This window comes from Macaca thibetana, chromosome 5 (genome assembly GCF_024542745.1).
Source record: "Macaca thibetana thibetana isolate TM-01 chromosome 5, ASM2454274v1, whole genome shotgun sequence".
In the NCBI taxonomy this organism is placed as follows: domain Eukaryota; kingdom Metazoa; phylum Chordata; class Mammalia; order Primates; family Cercopithecidae; genus Macaca; species Macaca thibetana.
Window position 1 is genome coordinate 30,983,967 of NC_065582.1, and position 19,124 is coordinate 31,003,090.

The window sequence follows — 19,124 nt, forward strand, 5'->3', positions numbered from 1 at the left end:
TGCAAGACTTTTAGTTAAATTATTCACAGGCTCAGTTTCAGTTTTAAAAGTGCTATATCTAAATGGTTCCTTAATATTTTTAGCTTTTCTTTTACAATAATTTTATAATTAGAAAAAAGTTAATGCATATAGGTTGCAAAGATTTTGGCAGTTTTGTGCATTAAGAAGAAAATTAAAATTAACCCTAGTTCCATCACCAGATTACTGTTAACATTTTATATCTGGTTAACTCCCAGTTTAAACACAACTGTGCTTTTGTCCCCACCCTCCTATCTAAGGAGGTATCTTCAATTAGCATCCATTTATTCCTGCAGAGATTAACAATGAGAAAAGAGAATCAATCTAAATATTTTGAAATGCTGATTGCTGCTGTTCCTGGCATGTGCCAATCAAGTTCCAGATTAATGTTTAACTTTCTCTGAAAAAAATTTTGCTACTTGTGACGGTTTATTAGAAAACACTGTAGTGATTATTTGACAAAAGAATTTAGATTTGACCAAATAAGGCCCTGAAACTCTTAAATCAAATCCATTCACTCAATGAATATTTACTGAACGCTTACTGAGCGCCTGCACCATGCTAGGGACCTCGCTCTAGGATGGAAACTGAAGGGACATAGGCAGAGTAGTTGCCCTTAAGAAACTTAACACTCATGGAATAAATACGATTATTTCAGACAGTGGTAATTACTATAAAAATAAGTTACCATGATTTTCTCTAAGTAACCAGGACAAAGGTTTACAGGGGTGGTAGAGGTAAATTCTGTAATCAGTGGTCAAGAACACCTTTATGAAAGTGGGTCATCTCAACTGAGACTTAAATGCCAACAAAAGCCAGCCATGGAAAAGGCTCTAAGGGAGAACATCCCAGATATTCTATATGAAAAGAACCAGATAATATCAATAATTACAAAAAAATCCATGCACGCTCCTATTTAAATATATGGAAGGATTTATTTTTCCCCCCTCATTCAAATATTCATTGATCATCTACTATATGCCAGGTACTATATGAGCTGCTGGGAACAGATCTGTTGATATGACAGACTGGGTAGGTTTCTGCCCTCCTGGAGCTCACACTCTGTGGGAGAAGAACAAACAAAAGTCTTCAAGGATTTAACAACATAACGACAGAATGTGTTAAGTCGAGAAAGAAAGTGCAAAAGTCAAGCACTCAGAAGCAGCTCGTTTCTTCAAAGGAAAAAGTTTTGAAGTTGGCTTCTTTATTTTGCCGGAAAATGTGATCATAGTTCCAAACAGGCAGCACCCTCAGACTTTGTCCAGGAAACACAGCTATAGCAAATGATCAGGGCAGGACTCTGGAACAGATCTACGCCCTGCCAAGCATTTTCATTTGCAAGGAGACATCTAGGGAAAGGATGCTACAGAGAACTCCTAACTCTTCTCTATCTTCAGCAGCTACTCAACTACATGTGGAAACAATCCCATCAAAATAAAAAATGTATTAGTGGGGTCAGACCCCTATTTCCTCTCCAGACTCATTCTGCACCACTCTCCCTTCCCCACGATACATCTTCGCACTACCCCTAAGCCCTTCCCATACCTGAGATGCTCTTTGCTGTGTTCTTCACATAGCTGGTTCCTACTGCCATTCAAGTCTCAGGTGAAATTTTCTCTTCTCAGAGAGGCCTTCCATAAGTTTTATTTTCTTCAATGGTAAGTGGTTGCCTACATTTTATTGTCTATTATCTGTGTCTTCTTTATTGAATATAAAATCTGTGAGATCAGGGATAATATCCATTTGATCACTGATCTATTCTCATATCCTAGAAAAAGCGTCTGCCACATGAGATGCTCAAAAAATACTGCTGGTTGAAGAATGAGCAAACAATATGTGAAGGATGACAGTGATATCCATCTCAATCAAGTGTGACAGAAATGAAGCATTAGAGAAACACATTTCTGGACAGAATTCAAATACTGAATTTGTTAAAAGTTTCCTGTGGCCAACACAGTATATACAGCATTTAGATTTTCTTTTTCCCCCTGCCTTCACTAAAAATAATTTTTTGGATGGTGTAAGTGATAGTATGGCTCTGAAGCTGAGCACTTTTTATATCTGTTTGACACAGGGGGCATTACATCCACAACATAATAATGATCTCCGTTTATTGTAATATGACACTACTTATCTTCAAGTTTTAGCTTGAAACACTGGAAAAAATATAAGGTTCCTCAAAGTTTAGCAACTGTATTTCTCAACACACAAACATAGGAGCATTTAAAAGGTAAATGAGTAGAGCTGTAATTATTGTCTAGCAGGAAAATTTCATTTAAAATAAACCAAAAACATTAATTTAATAGGAAAATCAAATTATAAGGATTACATTTTAGTTCCCAAATCACAAAATGACTTTAGGACTTTAAGGGGTCCTCAAAAGCCAAACAGGTACTTTAAAGTTTTAATAAAATTTCTATAAAGGCCCTTTAATAAAAAGCCAATGTTCTTACCACCTTGATTTCAAAACATCTTAAATTTTTCTTTTTTAAAAAATGTGTATAATTAAAAAAAATTTATACTGTGGTTTTAAAAAATTTATAAGGGGTCCAAGTGCAGTTTTGTTACGTGGATATGTTGTATGGTGAAACAACTTAAATTTTAATTTATCTAAGGTATAAATGCTAGCCACCTTGGTAACCAACTCACTCTCTGCATTTATATGTCAAATTATTCTAATGTCCTCCGTCTTTTATCCATAGTTTGGGCTCTAAGAAAGGTGTCTACAAAAGACTTATGGAGGGCATAAAAATGTGGTCCTTTATTATTCCATTTAAGTAAAATTTATTTAGTCTGGCTTCACAAAGGATTTTAATTCAAGTTACACTAAATTTATAGTTTGCAGAATTTGATGTATTGCTCCATTTATTTAGGTCTTCTTTTTAATATAAGTTTTTATAGTTTCTCCATAGCAGTATCACATATTTTTTCTTAGGTTTATTCCTTTATCCCTTACAGTTTTTATTGCTACCTACATTACTTTCTAATTTTTCTTAAACAGGTATGTAAGAATGCAAATTTAGAAAGGAAAAAGCTAAGGCAAAAGACCAAATAAGTTTGTGGAAATGAAAAAGATACATATCCATGCCAGGAAAATACCAAATGTCTGAAACAGGAGTATAAAGAAACAAGAAACTGAGCCACACTACAGATTATCAAGCTCACATATGTGAAGACAAGGCAAAGCAAGGCTAAGGCCAAGGCAAGATTCGATGGTTAAGATACAACCAGGCATTTTAAGATTTGGAGAGTTAATTACTTACATAGACAGTGAAAAGAAGAATAAGCCAAAGGTGATCTTTGCCCCACACACCAAAAAGGACAACACCAACACAAGACGGGCCAGATGCCTACAAGGCAAGTTGTAGGATATCCTGTTGCTGGGGAGTCAGTTCTAGACTGCAGCTCTAGTCTGAGGCGGGCAGGGCAGAAAGTCCCATACCTCATCAGAACTCTGGAGTGGATGAGAAACTATCATGACAGCCTCCAGGGGAAGGTAGGGAAGTGTTCCAGGGGGATCAAGTTGTACTGCCAGGGCTCAGATAAGATGCAGCTTAAGCCTTTGCATATATGGAATTGTGCAAGGTCAACGGGTGTCACAGCTTTTTCCCTGACACAAAGAATAAACAAAAACAGTACCCTCCTTTGCTCTTCTCCTCTCTACAAAGCACTCTATCAGTTCAGTCAGTGAAGGGGTCAAGTACAAATGGGATGCCATCCTTCGTTATTCAATGTTCCCATACTGTAATAAAGAACCTGACTTTCCTGACTTTATTTCTTGATGTTCAACTCCTCATAGCTTTTAAGCTTTACCCTCCTCTCCCTCTTCCCTTTCTGCTCCACACTTGGGCAAACTGATGGGAAAGCCCAGGTGCTCACTCCTTTGGTGCCAGCGAGAATTTCAAACCATATGCAGGAACCCTCACCCTAGCCTTACCCCACAACCACCATAAAAGCCCCAGTCTAATCTCCTGTCCCATTCTCTCAAGACATTCTCCAACCAGCTAGAGAAGCCCACCCTGTTCTCTCCCCAGAAGAGCCTCATTATGTAATAAACCTTTTCATATCCTCTTGGTGTGTGCATGTAGAGTCATCAATCTTGACATCTAAACCAAATTTTGGGTGGTTGTACATCCTGTATCTGCACAGAGTGACCAAAACACATGTCTTATACGAACACTATGATAATGTGTATTCTTACCCTGAAAGTTCATTTCAAAGCACTTAAATAAAAATGTTTAAAAGTACATATTATAAGTTCTCCTTATACTGACTTTGTTTATTTTACCACCTTTAAGAACAGAGGAAATGTAGTTGCAGACAGAACGGAAAAAGTATTTTTCTTGTCAATGATGTGAACACCTTGACGAGGAAGAGTCTAAAGCTGAATTCAAGTCAGTAGACAAGGCTCGATGAAACTGGTCTCAATCCCAGCCCTCTGAACCTTACTCTACTCATGTATTCAAGACTTCCAAATTTCAGCTTCTGGCCAGGCATGGTGGCTCACGCCTGTAATCCCAGCACTTTGGGAGGCTGAGATGGGTGGATCACCTGAGGTCAGGAGTTCGAGACCAGCCCGGCCAACATGGCAAAACCCCATTTCTACTGAAAATACAAAAATCAGCCAGGTGTGGTGGTGTGCGCCTGTGATTTCAGCTACTTGGGAGGCTGAGGCAGGAGAAAATCACTTGAACCTGGGAGGCGGAGTTTGCAGTGAGCTGAGATTGCGCCACTACACTCCAGCCTGGGCGACAAAGCAAGACCTTGTCTCAAAACAAAACAAAACAGAACCAAAAAAAAACCCAAAAAAACCAAAATTTAGCTTCTGCCCCGACCCATCTCACTAGAGCCATTTTCCTATTTCTAAATTACAGCTGACTATGCACAACTGGAGAACATGTAGACATTTCTAGGTAAAAATGTATCCTAATCTCTGTAGCTAAAAAATTATCTTAATATCTGTCTCCCTGACCTGGCCTCCTGCTTTCCCTGTACTGGGTAATGCCCACCTCCACTTGCTTTCTCAGGTTAGAAACTGGAGAGGCATCCTTGATTCCTCCTTTCTCCTCCATAACCTGTGTCCCATTAATCACTGAACCCTGCCAATGCAACCTCCTAGGATGGCTGAAACCCAACTTCTTCTCTCCCAAGACTCTACTTAAAAATTTCTAATGGGGGCCGGGCGCGGTGGCTCAAGCCTGTAATCCCAGCACTTTGGGAGGCCGAGACGGGCGGATCACGAGGTCAGGAGATCGAGACCATCCTGGCTGACACGGTGAAGCCCCGTCTCTACTTAAAAAAAAAATACAAAAAACTAGCCGGGCGAGGTGGCGGCGCCTGTAGTCCCAGCTACTCGGGAGGCTGAGGCAGGAGAATGGCGTGAACCCGGGAGGCGGAGCTTGCAGTGAGCTGAGATCCGGCCACTGCACTCCAGCCTGGGCGGCAGAGCGAGACTCCGTCTCAAAAAAAAAAAAAAAAAAATTTCTAATGGGAACCACTAGAATAACTCCTTAAAAAGCTATCTTTTGGATCTGTATATGTAAAGAAGACATATTCAAAATATCCCAAAGAGAATACAATGAGGATGCATTTCCCTCCATACCTGCCCCAGCTTGCGCTGCTTTTTCCAAAGACATTCTATGAGTGGAGAAATGGCTGATTCTAGGATGGGGGTAGGAAATATACAAGATGACTCTGGAGCATCTTGTCGTGCGGAAAGTAAGGAAGTGCTCAAAATACCCCAACCCCTCACAGACAGAGGTATGTTAAAGGAGCATGGAAGCCTACTGAGAGAGTTCCCAATGGTCAAAACTCAAATGATTTGAGCAACAAAAGAAATGAAGTGGTGGGGTGCTGTGGCTCAAGCCTGTAACCCCAATACTTTGGGAGACTGAGGTGGGAAAATCGCTTGAGCCCAGGAATTTGAGACCAGCCTGGGCAACATAGTGGGGCCTTGTTTCTACATAAAAGAGAAAAAAAAAATACTGGGTGTGGTGGTGCATGACTGTAGTCCCAGCTCCTCAGGGGGCTGAGGAGGGAGGATCCCTTGTGCTCAGGAGTTTGAGGCTGCAGTGATGCAGTGAGCTATGATCACACCAGAGCACTCTAGCCTAGGGGCAAGAAAGACCGTCTCAAAACAAAACAAAAAAAGAAATGAAGTAGTACTGGGTTTTTGTCAAAAGTGAAAAATTAATATATTTGAGTTCATAGTAGTATAATGACTAAACAAATAAAAATGGGAGAAGAGACCTATCTCCAGCAGGAGAAGTCCAAATAATTTATGTAGCTACTCCGTCCTCAAGGAGGGGCAGCATAATTCCCCACCCCGTAGGTATGCGGTAAGCATAGTGACTTCTTTCCAAAGTACACAGCCTGGACAGGAGGAAATAAAGAGTAACTTTACGGTGGAGAAACTGACAAACACTACCTCAGCCAGGTAATCAAGGCCAATATTAATAGTCATAAATCATGGTGGTAGTATATACCCTTATATGATGTGATGAAAATGGCACTTTACTTTTGTGATCTTCCTTCCCCAAACCCATAACCTCAGTGTAATCATGAGAAAAACATTAAACAAATTCTAATAATGGGGCAATCTACAAAATACCTAACCAGTACTCCTCAAGATTACCCAAAACAAAGCCTCCCAAAGTGCTGGGATTAGAGGCGTGAGCCACCATGCCCGGCCAAAATCTGAGAAACCACCACAGCTAAGAGAAGCCTGAAGAACATGACAACTAAGCATTGTGTCCCAGAACCAGAAAAGGCCATTAGATGAAAAACTAAGGAAAAAAAAAAAACCACAAAAAAACCTGTGGACTTTAGCTAATAGTAATGTATCAGTATTGTTTCATTAATTGTAACAAATATACCATACCAACATAAGATGTTAATAATAGGGTGAACAGAGTGCAGGTTATATGAGAACTCTTGTACTACCTTCTCAATCTTTCTGTAAGTCTAAAATTGTTCTAGAAAATAAAACTATTTTTAAAAATTTCCCCTTTTATCAACTATTTAGACAGGAAGTTAAAAATTGCAGGCCTAGGCTAGGCATGGTGGCTCACACCTATAATCTCAGCACTTTGGGAGGCCAAGGTGGGTGGATTGCTCGAGCTCAGGAATTCCAGACCAGCCTGAGCAACATGGCGAAACTCCATCTCTACCAAAAATACAAAAATTAGCTAGGTGTGGTGTTATGTACCTGTAGTCCCAGCTACTTGTGAGGCTGAGGTGGGAGGATGGCTTAAGCCTGTGAGGCAAAGGTTACAGTGAGTCAAGATTGTGCCATTGCACCCTAGCCTGGGCAACAGAGCCAGAAAAAAAAAAAAAAAAAAAAAGAAAAAAGAAAAAAAGAAAAGGCAGGCCTAAAAGAGAATAAATAACATCTTTATGCCTTCAATTTCTCTACATCTTCTACGGCTAACTTAACTCTCACACTTGGAGCTCCTGCTGTTTCAGAACTTGGGTCTTCATCCCTACACAATTTTAGATGGGTATAAGGAGACAAAATCTTAGAGGACAAACTACAGTGCGAACATAAAGAGTTTTTACATTAACAAAGTGTTAAATGCCACCACAGGTGTGAAGCTCACACTAGTCTTGACGTGGACTCCATGACTTCAGAACCGCTCCCAGGTGTGATATCTGAAGGTAAACACATCTACCAGGATAGCAGGGAGAGCAAAATGCCACTCAGGGCCATTTGCAGCCCTCTCCACCATCTGTGCTCCCTTCCTCCCAACAGGAGAACCGGAGATTGGAAGTAAAGACTGCCCAGAATAGAAGTCAAAGTGCCAAAGAAAGCCAACCTTCTCCAGCTTTCAACATTCACATCGGTATCAATGTCTATCGTCCATTCTTTTCAATCTGGTCAGTCCCAAGTTCCTCTCATGGACTGCAAAAAAGCATTCCGACCTGGCTGAATCTTTACTTTTCATCTGACTTTCTACTTTTTAATTTGAACTTGGCTTCCCAACTTTTCTGTTTCTCAAAGAGCAAGGGAAGTGGTTTCAGGAGCAATTTAGAATCTGAACACAAAACAAGTAAGATGTCAATCTGCACGACGTGAACCATTTATATGAACTACATTATAAACCGAGTTTACCGAGGCAAATCCAAACTTCTTCCTAATCATGTTTTTGTTATTAGGTCCCTCAAATTCCCTGAATCTTTTTTCCACAACAAAAAGGGGCATAAACAAATAAATAAGGTTACAGCTGTACAGAAACTGTGATGTCAGTGTTCAGAACGGGCCCCAGTAGAGTTAGGGTTAGTCCTTCTTTCACGGAGAGCTAAAGAGCTCCCACCACACAGAGGCAAACATGTTAAATTCTGACACCCACTAAGACAGCCATCTTGACTAAGTGTGATCTTGGTCCTAGGGCTGTGCTGCCAGCTCTGCGACTTCTGGTGAGGCCCACATCTTCTTGCCAGGAAAGTCAACCATAACGAAGCCTTACTGTCAGTCCTGTTGGGCGCTGGGTCGCGGGTGGTTACAAAGGCAGGGAGCCGAGCTTTGGGACACTAAGCTCTGTAACACATGCTTATTGTCCTTGAGTAACTGATGGAACTCAGTTATCTGACAGTGTCCCACAAAGGCAGGAGGAGTTGTCTTCAGCACCATTAAACAGAAAGAGAACCAAACCAGTTTACCTAGTGCTTCATAAGTTGCCCTTCACCTTCTCAGATTTTATGTCATACAAAAGGGGCTGTAAGTTAAAACGATACAGGTCTGATCAATGAGTCTTTCTTTTCTTTTCTTCTTTCTTTTGTTTCTTTCTTTTTGAGACGGAGTCTCTGTCATCCAGCCTGGAGTGCAGTGGCGCAATCTTGACTCAGTGCAACCTCCACCTCCCAGGTACAAGTGATTCTCATGCCTCAGCCTCCTGAGTAGCTGGGACTACAGGTACGCACCACCATGCCTGGCTAATTTTTTTTTTTTTTGTATTTTTAGTAGAGATGGGGTTTCGCCATGTTGGTCAGGCTGATCTCGAACTTCTGACCTCAAGTGATCTGCTTGCTTTGGCCTCCCAAAGTGTTGGGATTACAGGTATGAGTCACTGTGCTGGGCTTGATCAATGAGAGTTTCTGACCAAAGGTTCCCAGCTCAACTTCACAGAAAAGATTATGAACACCAAAGCACATCAATTTTAACCATAAATAAAATGCTATATACATTATGTGATATGTAAACCAAACTGGGGACTCAGCAACAAATCACATTTCATTTAGTAACACGAGAGCAGAGTTGCACAGAGTGGGATAAAAGGCTCTGAGACTACACAGGAGCACAAGGACCTTGGAGTAGTGTCTAAGGGGAGGAGCTGGACAGAGAAATGAGTGAAAGGCCAAGAAGAACATCATGTGAGGCCTGGATCCAGTCTGAGCACCGGCTGGCTGGCCCATTTGTGGAAGGTGTCATGTATCACAGGAGAAGGCAGCAGGGTGCTCCTAGTCTCAGTGGAAGGCAGAGGCGGCCTGTATGGTATGTATTCATCAGGCAGAGCACCACACACCCCCGAGTTCTTGAATTTCAGTTCCCTCATTCATCACCCTTCTCTCATAATACAAAATCTTAGATCTGAACCACAAGTCAAAACTCAAAAGAGGTCACATACAAAAGGCGAAACCAAGAGATCCTAAAAGCAGTAACAGAAAGGTTTAGACCCTGAGGCAAGGAGAGAAGGGTACCTGATAAAATCTAGATCAGCATGTCTTTAGAACAGAAGAAACGGTGACCTGGTCAGCTGGCTGGTTCTCCCACTGTCATAAGACAGATTTACTTCCACAAACCCTTCTCTTCCTCTGAGTCTATACTCAATAGTCAAGCAAGCACATTACTAGTACAATGGGCTCAAGGAAGCTTCACTCTGGAAAGAAATTTCTTAATAAACATTAGTCTCATATACATTTGAGTGTTAGAAAAAACTAGTTTATGTTGCACAATCACTCGTAGATACTGTACATTAAAGTTTCAGATATTTAGATACATCAGACTATCTTAGGAAGGAAAAAACAAAGAACAGGATGAGGGTTATCCACCTGTCTTCTACTTTCCCAACTTCCATACCACTGTAGATAGTTCACTCTGTTAGTTAAACCAATAAATGGAGTACAAGTACCTGATCGAGCAATGCCGCTGTCCCTGTCTTCATTCTGTCCTCTGCTTGGCATATCAACTGGTGTACTGTGTGCTAAGATAAAGGAACAAGGAAACCATGTTATTGGGCTCTTCAGAGATACAGTTTTAAAAATGACTGCAGTAATTTTCACATTTCAAAGTAGGCTACTGCTACTGATGATTGGCATAAGCTTATAACAGAGATTAACTAGAAGGCAAAATTAAATATATAAAAAGATAACGAGAAGAAAAGAGAACCAAGTAACTATCTCATAAAAATCTGCCTGTATTCAATTGTAGCATACGAACTTTTTTGAGTGACGTTCAACTCTTAAGAAAAAACTCTGAATAATAAATGATTGCAGTTGATGCAATGAACAAACATTCTCAGGTAGATTTTTTTTTTAGCCATTTTCTTCATTAGTAGTAGTATTTAAATAGCAATGTACTTTCAAAATGCTTTATAATCAGTTTTGGTAGTAACTGTAGGCGACTTAGGGAAGAGAAATACTTGAAAACCATTTCATAAATTCAAAAAATGTTTCTCTGTTTATAACCCACTCTCTTGGCAGATAGAAAACATTTCTACTCATTTTCAAATATTTCTTCCTCCATTTCTTTCCATATACACCCATACACAGTATTATTGTAGAGTTACTTAGAAAAACTCATGTTCTGGCATGAATTGTGGAAAACACTCTGAAGTATTATAGACTTCTAGGAATGCTTCAGACTGACCTAAGCTGCATACTTATTGTGCTAGAAGGTAGATGAGATGCTGCTGTAGTGAAGTTTTAAATGAACAAGCAGCCCAGTGCTCTGCCTGATTATTATACTTGACAGCTATTTTTTGAAGCATGTTTATTTTCACAATTTTAAAGAGAGTATTTAAACGTGTTTTCCTCACTCTAAGTAGGTGGGAGGGTGTCAATTTCATTAGGGTGACAGTTAACTATGGTACTTAGCATATTTCAGGCTACAAAGAACAGAAAGGAAAATACCATTTGCTATACTCACAACTTTAAATGTTAGTAATGGAGGTTCCCTACATGTTAATCATGGTAAGACAAGTTAAAACTCAGAGACACCAAGATGACTATACCTGTAAATAACCTAGAAATTGTATTTACACTACTTAAATGAGAGAGGGAGAGGGAGAGGGAGAGGGAGAGGGAGAGGGAGAGGGAGAGGGAGAGAGTGAGAGAGTGAGAGAGAGAGTGAGAGAGTGAGAGAGAGAGAGAGAGAGAGAGAGAGAGAGAGAGAGAGAGAGAGAGAGAGAGAGAAGTCTTCCATGCTCTTATTAGAGTGACTTTTAATGAAACTCCGTGCAGGTAAGGATGCAGTTGAATAAATGGATAAAAGACACCAAGGCAAAGGGAAACAGTTCATAGTAGCAGAAGAGGCCCAGAAAAACAGGAAAAAACAATCCTCTTCGAAATACTAAGGGCTCATTTCAGATCAAAATCAGCTTATACTAGAGTATTAGCGAAGACATTTACAAGAGGTTCATTGGCAGAATTTTCGATACACCATGGATTTGGCCGCATTTGAAACCGATATCTGTGATCACAAGAGCCCCTTGGATTTCTAGAGAGGCACAAGTAGGATTTTTCCTAAGAACCTGCACAGGATTTATTAATATGTGTGGGTCACACTGTACTCAGCATTCCACACAAACCTGCAAAGAAAGAAGCACTCCGGGTGAGCCGGAGAGGTCCTCCTTCAGCTACCCCCTGCAGCAGTTTGCTGCTGCATGCTTGCAGCAGACCTAGAGATGGAAACACATAGAAGAGGGCAAACAAAGTACACACACAAAAAAAATAAACACAGATTAAAGATAACGCCAAAAAAAAAAAAAAAAAAACCCACAACAAACTCAAATAAAGCAAAACACACACCCACAATAGTGTATTCAGAAAGAAAGAATTTGTTTGTGTGTCTGATTTTACCTAGGTTACTTCCAGTACGACAAGGACCCAAACTATTCTGATTTGTGTTCAGTTTTCCCAAATTAGGATCTTGGTTGATGTACTCAAAGCTGTCTTGCAAGCTATATCCGGAGAGGGAAGGAAAAGGAGAAAGAGGACACAAATGTCAAGAAGTTACTAAAGCTGTTTTCTAATAAATAGACTTGCAAATGTAGACAACAACTGATCAGTCACTCAATACTTTTCCTTATAAACAAAGTCTCACATCTACCAAAGGGAATTAAACTTGCAACTTCAGGTGAATTTGTTGGAAGAAAACAAAAGCTATTTTGGATGTAGCTCAACCCATGTAACTAAACAACTATACTTCTAACAATTTCATGTTATATAATAAGACACCAAACTCTAAATTTTGCTTCAGTGACTGACACCTGAGATACTGTTATTTATTTCTACATTTTGCTTTAGCAACTGACAGATAACATGTTGCCATTCGTTTCAAGTATTTTACATAAACTCTCAAAACGAAATTAATTTTTACTCTTGGTTAACATCAATAAGCAATTCAGCAACTTTTTTCAGGAATAAAATATAACAAATTATAATTCTTATAGGAGTTTCATTTCACAACTTTCAAAAAGAATTACTCATAAAAATATGAGGGAAGCAGATTTTATTAATTTATTGTACTTATTAACAATTAAACTAAAGACTTATGCTGTGTGTAGAGCTGACAAAAACAACAATGACAAAAAGACTTTGAGAATAATGCAGCATAATGAAGCCAAAATAATTTTTACTTAAATCTGCATGTAAGGGAATTAATGCAATAAATGTTCAGGTAATCCCAAGGGTCTGTTAGAAACAAATCTCGTAAGAAATAAATAACAATTATCATATTGGCTTAAGTCATGACAGTCCAATGTTAAATGTTCAAACTGTTTTGTTGAAGAGTAAGCCAAGACTCACTCAATGGTATTCAAATATATAGAGAAATATTTTTAATTTCCCAGGATAAGAAAAAACAGCTTTCACTTGACCCCTAAGAATGTCATTTAATTTATAACAAGCCCTTTTCAAATTTATCAAAGTACAACTGGTGTTTTGTTGTTTTATTTAAAAATGGAAGTATATGAAATAGTTCTGCTTGAAAGTTCAAAATACATGAATGCATATGCCAAAATGAGCTTAAGTTCTTAGATATTTCAGAATAATGTAGCCCCTTCCCTTTTGTTCTTTATTTTTGATTTCCCAGGAAATTAAAAATTGGTGACTGGGTAACAGATGGGGACTCAAAACATATAAAGACAGCCATTTGTCTTTAGCCACCTAATGAAGTCAAAGGCCTTTTCCCACTCACTGTTGATAGGACAGTAGCCACTTTTAAAACCCCTTTGTTAATTTGGACTCATTCTGCTTCTCATTTCAAAATGCCTTATGGCCCTTAAAGAATTATTCTATCTAGAAATACACACTTTAAAAAATGGGGGTGGGGAATGCAAAATCCTGCACTTACTTATTTGTACTTCCACAGAAGCTGCCCATTCTAGCAGAGAAGACTTTACTAATCATCAGTTGTGGAGGAGAACTGGGGAGCGGGGGAAAGGAGAGACGAAAAATACATTTATGAGTTAAGGAGTCAATACCACCATCCTATTTCTCAAAACTGGTAGAAAAGGAAGCCCAGACTCACCGTATGTAGTGTATCTTTAAGGTGGAGCCTTTGTAACTCATGGCAACTGAGCCAAACATCATTTCCCCCAACATGTTGACATCGGAAGCTGGTCGTGTGTACTACATGCAAGAAAACAAAATCAAAGTTAGTACATGGAACATGACGTGCAATGCAACAGAAAATAATGTTTATTAATCTCATTAGTGTCATTGGTGATTAAAACTATTTCTCAAAGCTTCAAGTGGTCACCTTACAATCTTAACTTATAATGGCAATTGCCTATTTTTCCCCCAAAGTATTACGCATGTTTGTGATTTCTTCTCTATACACGACATCATCACATAGGATCCAAGTGTTTTATCAGAGTTCATTTTTATTTTTATTATGAGAAACAAAGATTACTATTATCTCCATTTATAAACTCTAAATGGAAAGGTTCAATTATGAAAATAACCGTTAACTCTTCTCTTGGTACTAAGAAAACATCCTGAAAAAAAATATAGTTCAGTATTATTCAGCAACCAATGGTCTGATAACTCTAAAGTTTTACAAAAGTATTTCAAAAACATTTGATCCCTCTAGCTTCTGACCAGTCTCTCTCATGCCTTTTACCATCCAGAGTGGACTGCCTGCCTCCTCTTCCTTTACTCTCACTGGCTTGTTAATCTACTGCAGCCTGACTTCACCTCTTAGCTCAAACTAGTCCAACTGCTCCAATGATGACCTCCTCCCTCTTGGTCAAATCCAATGGACCCTTTCCAGTTTGCTTTATTAAACTTCTCTCAATATATTTGATTCTGTTCATGACTCTCCATTTTGAATCTCTTCTTTCTTAGATCATCCCTTACTATGGTTTTGCCTGGAGGTCAACCCTACTAACTGCCTGCTTTTTCAACCATTCTTTTGATTTTGATTATTATTTACATAGAATACCTCCTACATCTTTGTCTCTGGACCAGGAGCTCTCCTGGAGCTCTAGAATCGTATACCCCAATACATTCATTCACCTAGTGACATCTGAATGAGTGTCTTGGGATGTAGAATTCTGAGCACCTATACTAAGTGCTGGTGACACACTGATGAACAGGATAGGTATGAATGCCGAGCAAACCGACGTGCCACCAAAGCAACTGTGGTTCTGCACCCCGATCTACCAACTAGATTCTCTGTCACTGTGCTTTCCACCCAAGGAAAAACCTGGGAATCACTCTTAACATACTCTTCCGAATCTTTTTTTTTTAAATTTCAAATACATACACACATATAGACACACAAGCATACATACACTGACACACAAATACACACTTACTTATACATGGTTGCAGAGGCAGAAAGAGAAAGATAAATCTATCAGCCCTGCTCAGCTAGGTTCCTCTCTCACGTTATAGCTCATACCAACTTCTTCCCACTATATGCAGACAGAAACCAACTGGTTTTCACATTCTTTATTACTAACTTCAACCCACCTCCTTCACTTATAATCTCCTTTTTCTTGGGGTACAAGGGCCACATGCCAACTGTGATTCTCAACCTGCTGAAAATTCTACTGTATACTTTTTAAACTGCAGACGGCTGTGAGACCCAGGAGCACTGTGTCTCAAAAAGGGCAAATGCATGGCACAAATCCTGACTATGAAATTAATAAAATCCTCTAGACCCATTTTCTGGTAATTTCCCTAGTGTTGTTTTTCCAGAAAAATAGTAGAAAAGATTCTACATGGGTTTAAGAAAAAGTTCAATATATTCCCTATCAATTAATATCCTTTTGCCATTCAATATTTATAAAACATTTCTTCCTTTTTATCTTGTTAGCTAATATTTCTCAAAAACCTCAACCCCTATCCTTACACACACACACACACACACACACACACACACACACACACACACACACACACACAGTGTGTTTCTTTCTGTTCCCATACAAGTCTTTCTTCCTTTTACTGGCATGTTCTATTTTCTTAGGATGCCCATATACATTCCCAGAATCCTTAGGAATTCTTACAACAGAACTGGAGAGTACATGTTTATTATTCTGGATCAGACAGCAAAGGAAACAAAGCAAGGTAATTTACCTGACTGGCAATATTTCTCATCTAGTACATAGTAGGCTGTATCACCTCTGCTTGATTACAGTTTTTATTGGAGATAAAAGCCAAAGAGCAAAAACAACATTGATGTGAAACATTTAAGAGTACTGTGTTGAATACTTGTCCTCATATTCCTGAAGTAGAGCCCTCGAGCGGCATTATTCCCGAGAAGAAATTACAGTAAATAACTTTAACCCCAGGGGCCATTCCCACAGAAGGGATGGTTGTACCTGGTACTTTGGAAGCTGTTCCTTAGCATGGTGTGAAGATCCCCCAGAAGAACTGTGGAAAGAGATGCTGCTGCTGCTACTGCTGCTCACGCTGCTGACACTGCTGCTTCCCTGGCAGCACTTGGCTGATATTTTAATAGGAACATCCTCTGTTTTCTAGGTTAAGAGAGACAGGCAAGGTAAAATATTACGAAGTATATCAGGTTCGTCAACAGTTCTTCATTGGGAATTCCTTTTTAAAAGCATTCTGGTGCCTAAGGTGCATTAAAAAACAGCAGGTTTTTTTTCCCCCCCAGTAATGACAAAAACATGGTTTAGGAAGGCAGAATGCTGAAGAATGGTTCTAGACAAAAGGAGGTAGGTTATGTATTAAGACTTTATCTTCTTTTAATAATTTAACTATTATTTACACTTCAATTCATATAATTGATCTCTTTTTGTTATTAGAGTTTTGGTTATTAGCTTTTTAGTACTATGTAGAATCATAATCCATTAAATTGATGAGGAGAAAGATGAGGCTTCAAATCTAAACTTTTACTAAGCAAATAGAACTAATAAAACAAAACTATTAAGTTGGGCAGACTGGCTTGTAGGGTTTTTTGTTTGTTTGTTTGTGAGATGGAGTCTCATCCTGTTGCCAGGTTGGAGTGCAGTGGCGTGATCTTGGCTCACTGCAACCCCTGCCTCCCAGGTTCAAGCAATTCTCCTGCCTCAGCCTCCAAGTAGCTGGGACTACAGGCACGTGCCATCACGCCCAGCTAATTTTTTTGTATTTTTAGTAGAGACGGGATTTCACCACGTTGGCCAGGATGGTTTGATCTCTTGACCTCGTGATCTGCCCGCCTTGGCCTCCCAAAGTGCTGGGATTACAGGCGTGAGCCACCGCACCCGGCCCGCTTGTGTTTTTAATGACACACCTCCTCTAGTACTCCTTTAAAGGTAGCAGGAAGGAAAATCATGAGGCTGAATTTGTAAGGGATGAAACCAAAATCCTGAAACAGGAGCTACTGTGAATTACATAGCACGTGATGGAAATATGGTCTTCAAAGGTTAAGGACAACAGAGGATTCTCTACTATACATTCCCCAAATAGAGTTCACCACTAATTTTTATCACAGTGACAAAGGTATAAGGATAAACCTTTATTAATATTTATCTCCCCCCAAACATATTACTCCCTACAGAAGCTTCCTGCACCCTCTATGATAAGTTGTTTCTATTCTGAGTCTTCTTTGCCTTTCTTTTTTTCCTTGTGCAGCTTTTGCTTGGAAAAAAACATGAATGCAATTGCAGCTTATCTAATCTCCAATGTGACAGTCACACTGGTGGTCTAATGCAAATGCCTGCAGTCATGTGCTTGATACAAACTCATGACGTTTTGTGCTTGCCAAGGGAGGCTGGGGCGGTGGGGACTGAAAATGGGAAAAGAATGTAAGGAAAACACAAAATGTGCTGGACCACAATTGTCACTACAGCAATGATGGCATTCAAAGTGGTACTTGATTACTCCTGAGCACCCAGCACTCCCTCAACACGCTAAAGATACAGCTGCTACTTAATATCACTTAGGCCAGAAACACAGCCCCTCAGAGGGCCTAAGTGACACGAAGTGCCACCTGCCTCAGACTGCTAGACCCTTTGGCTGGAGTATAATGCTGAACAGTCTATAAGTGGAGACAGCACCTGGTATAGTGAATGGAGCACCGACTGGATTCTTTTGTAGCCTTGGGCAAGCTACAAACCTCCTGAACCTCAGATGCCTTTTTGGTTAGATGAATGCTTCTAAGAAAGCCTATGTTTCCAGATTCCAGCATTACTACTGCTCTAGTTCACTGAAGATGCCAGTTCCTTTTGAAAACTTGTGTTTCCTTTCCCCTCTACCTGCCACCACTATGAGCAGCCCCAGTGATAGGTGTTCAACTAGACCATCCATGTGAAGCCTTCAGAGAAATGGGAAATAATTCAGGAAATTAAGAGGTAAACCATCTCCTGTCCACCAAAGGGTCAAGTGCTGGCTCATCTAAATTTCTGTTACAAATCTAACCAGTAAAGCCTACGGTGAATCACCTGAGAGATTTCTTGGTCCCCCCCCCCTCCCCCACCCCCTTCCCCTACCTAACAAGCCCAACAACTACTGTAATGATTAGCCACCTGGCAGAACTCCACTTTAAAATATTGTGGAATCCACCCAGCTAAACTGTGTTTAACCAAACACTTCCTTCCTGCAGAAATGATCCTTATCAAAAGCAGGAAAACAACCCCTTGGCCCTGAAGAGACAAAGACTGCGTTATAAACTGTTCATTTACTTAGCTGCACAGTCTACAAACTGCCAGTATTTGGTCAGTATGGGTAGCAACTTATTGAACATAAAAAGAATGAATACAAGTGGATTTATTTAATTTGTAGGCATCTGAACAAATACTGAAAAGAGAATGAAAGGTCTAAAGTGAATTTACAAGTACCCTGGTCTCATATCCAAAAAGACCCAGAAAGGATCAGAGTCTTCTCACCTTAAACATGTTAATTTACCATTCCCATTCTGCTTCCAAGGGATCAAGAGCTGCTCTGTCCTCACTCTACCCATCCCTTGTCACCCACCCTACACCACTACCACCACCACCACCACAACCACCACCACCATCACCACCACCACCCAACTCTCCACCAAAACAAAAAGGGAAATAAATAAAAGCTCCACTGGTCAGAAGGGTTTGAAAAACAATCCTTTTTGAAGATAACCATGCAGGCTTGCATATGGAAGCCCCGTAAGTGAGTAAAGCTGTTTAATTTTGTTTAACCCAGTGCTACTTATTATTATCTATGAGAAACACTAGACAGAATGATCTTCACGCTAACACTTTTTATCATTTTATGAATTTTAGAGTTCTGCTTTCCCATTACATTTGGGGCACTCACTTGGCATCAAAATCTTACTGGATTGCAACTCACCGGCAAATTTACCTCTAGTACTACTAATAGTACACTGCTTAGCTCCTGCCATGATTACTTGCTAACAGTTTCACTTGTGTTTAGTAGTGAGCATACTCATACCTGCT

General features: G+C 39.8%; 1 protein-coding gene across 5 annotated transcripts in view; it reads right to left on the bottom strand.

Annotated features, from left to right (window-relative positions):
- FNIP2 (folliculin interacting protein 2) overlaps positions 1-19,124 on the bottom strand; it is a 138,145-nt gene that overhangs the window by 60,411 nt on the left and 58,610 nt on the right. For 3 of the 5 annotated variants that reach the window (XM_050790938.1, XM_050790937.1, XM_050790941.1), the window contains 6 exons: positions 16,068-16,223; positions 13,766-13,866; positions 13,589-13,660; positions 12,094-12,194; positions 11,823-11,912; positions 10,146-10,217 (listed from right to left, as the gene is read on the bottom strand). In XM_050790938.1, coding sequence (XP_050646895.1) covers positions 10,146-10,217; positions 11,823-11,912; positions 12,094-12,194; positions 13,589-13,660; positions 13,766-13,866; positions 16,068-16,223 — 592 coding nt within the window. The remainder of the gene's footprint in view (positions 1-10,145; positions 10,218-11,822; positions 11,913-12,093; positions 12,195-13,588; positions 13,661-13,765; positions 13,867-16,067; positions 16,224-19,124) is intronic. The other 2 variants (XM_050790940.1, XM_050790939.1) reach the window with 1 other exon arrangement.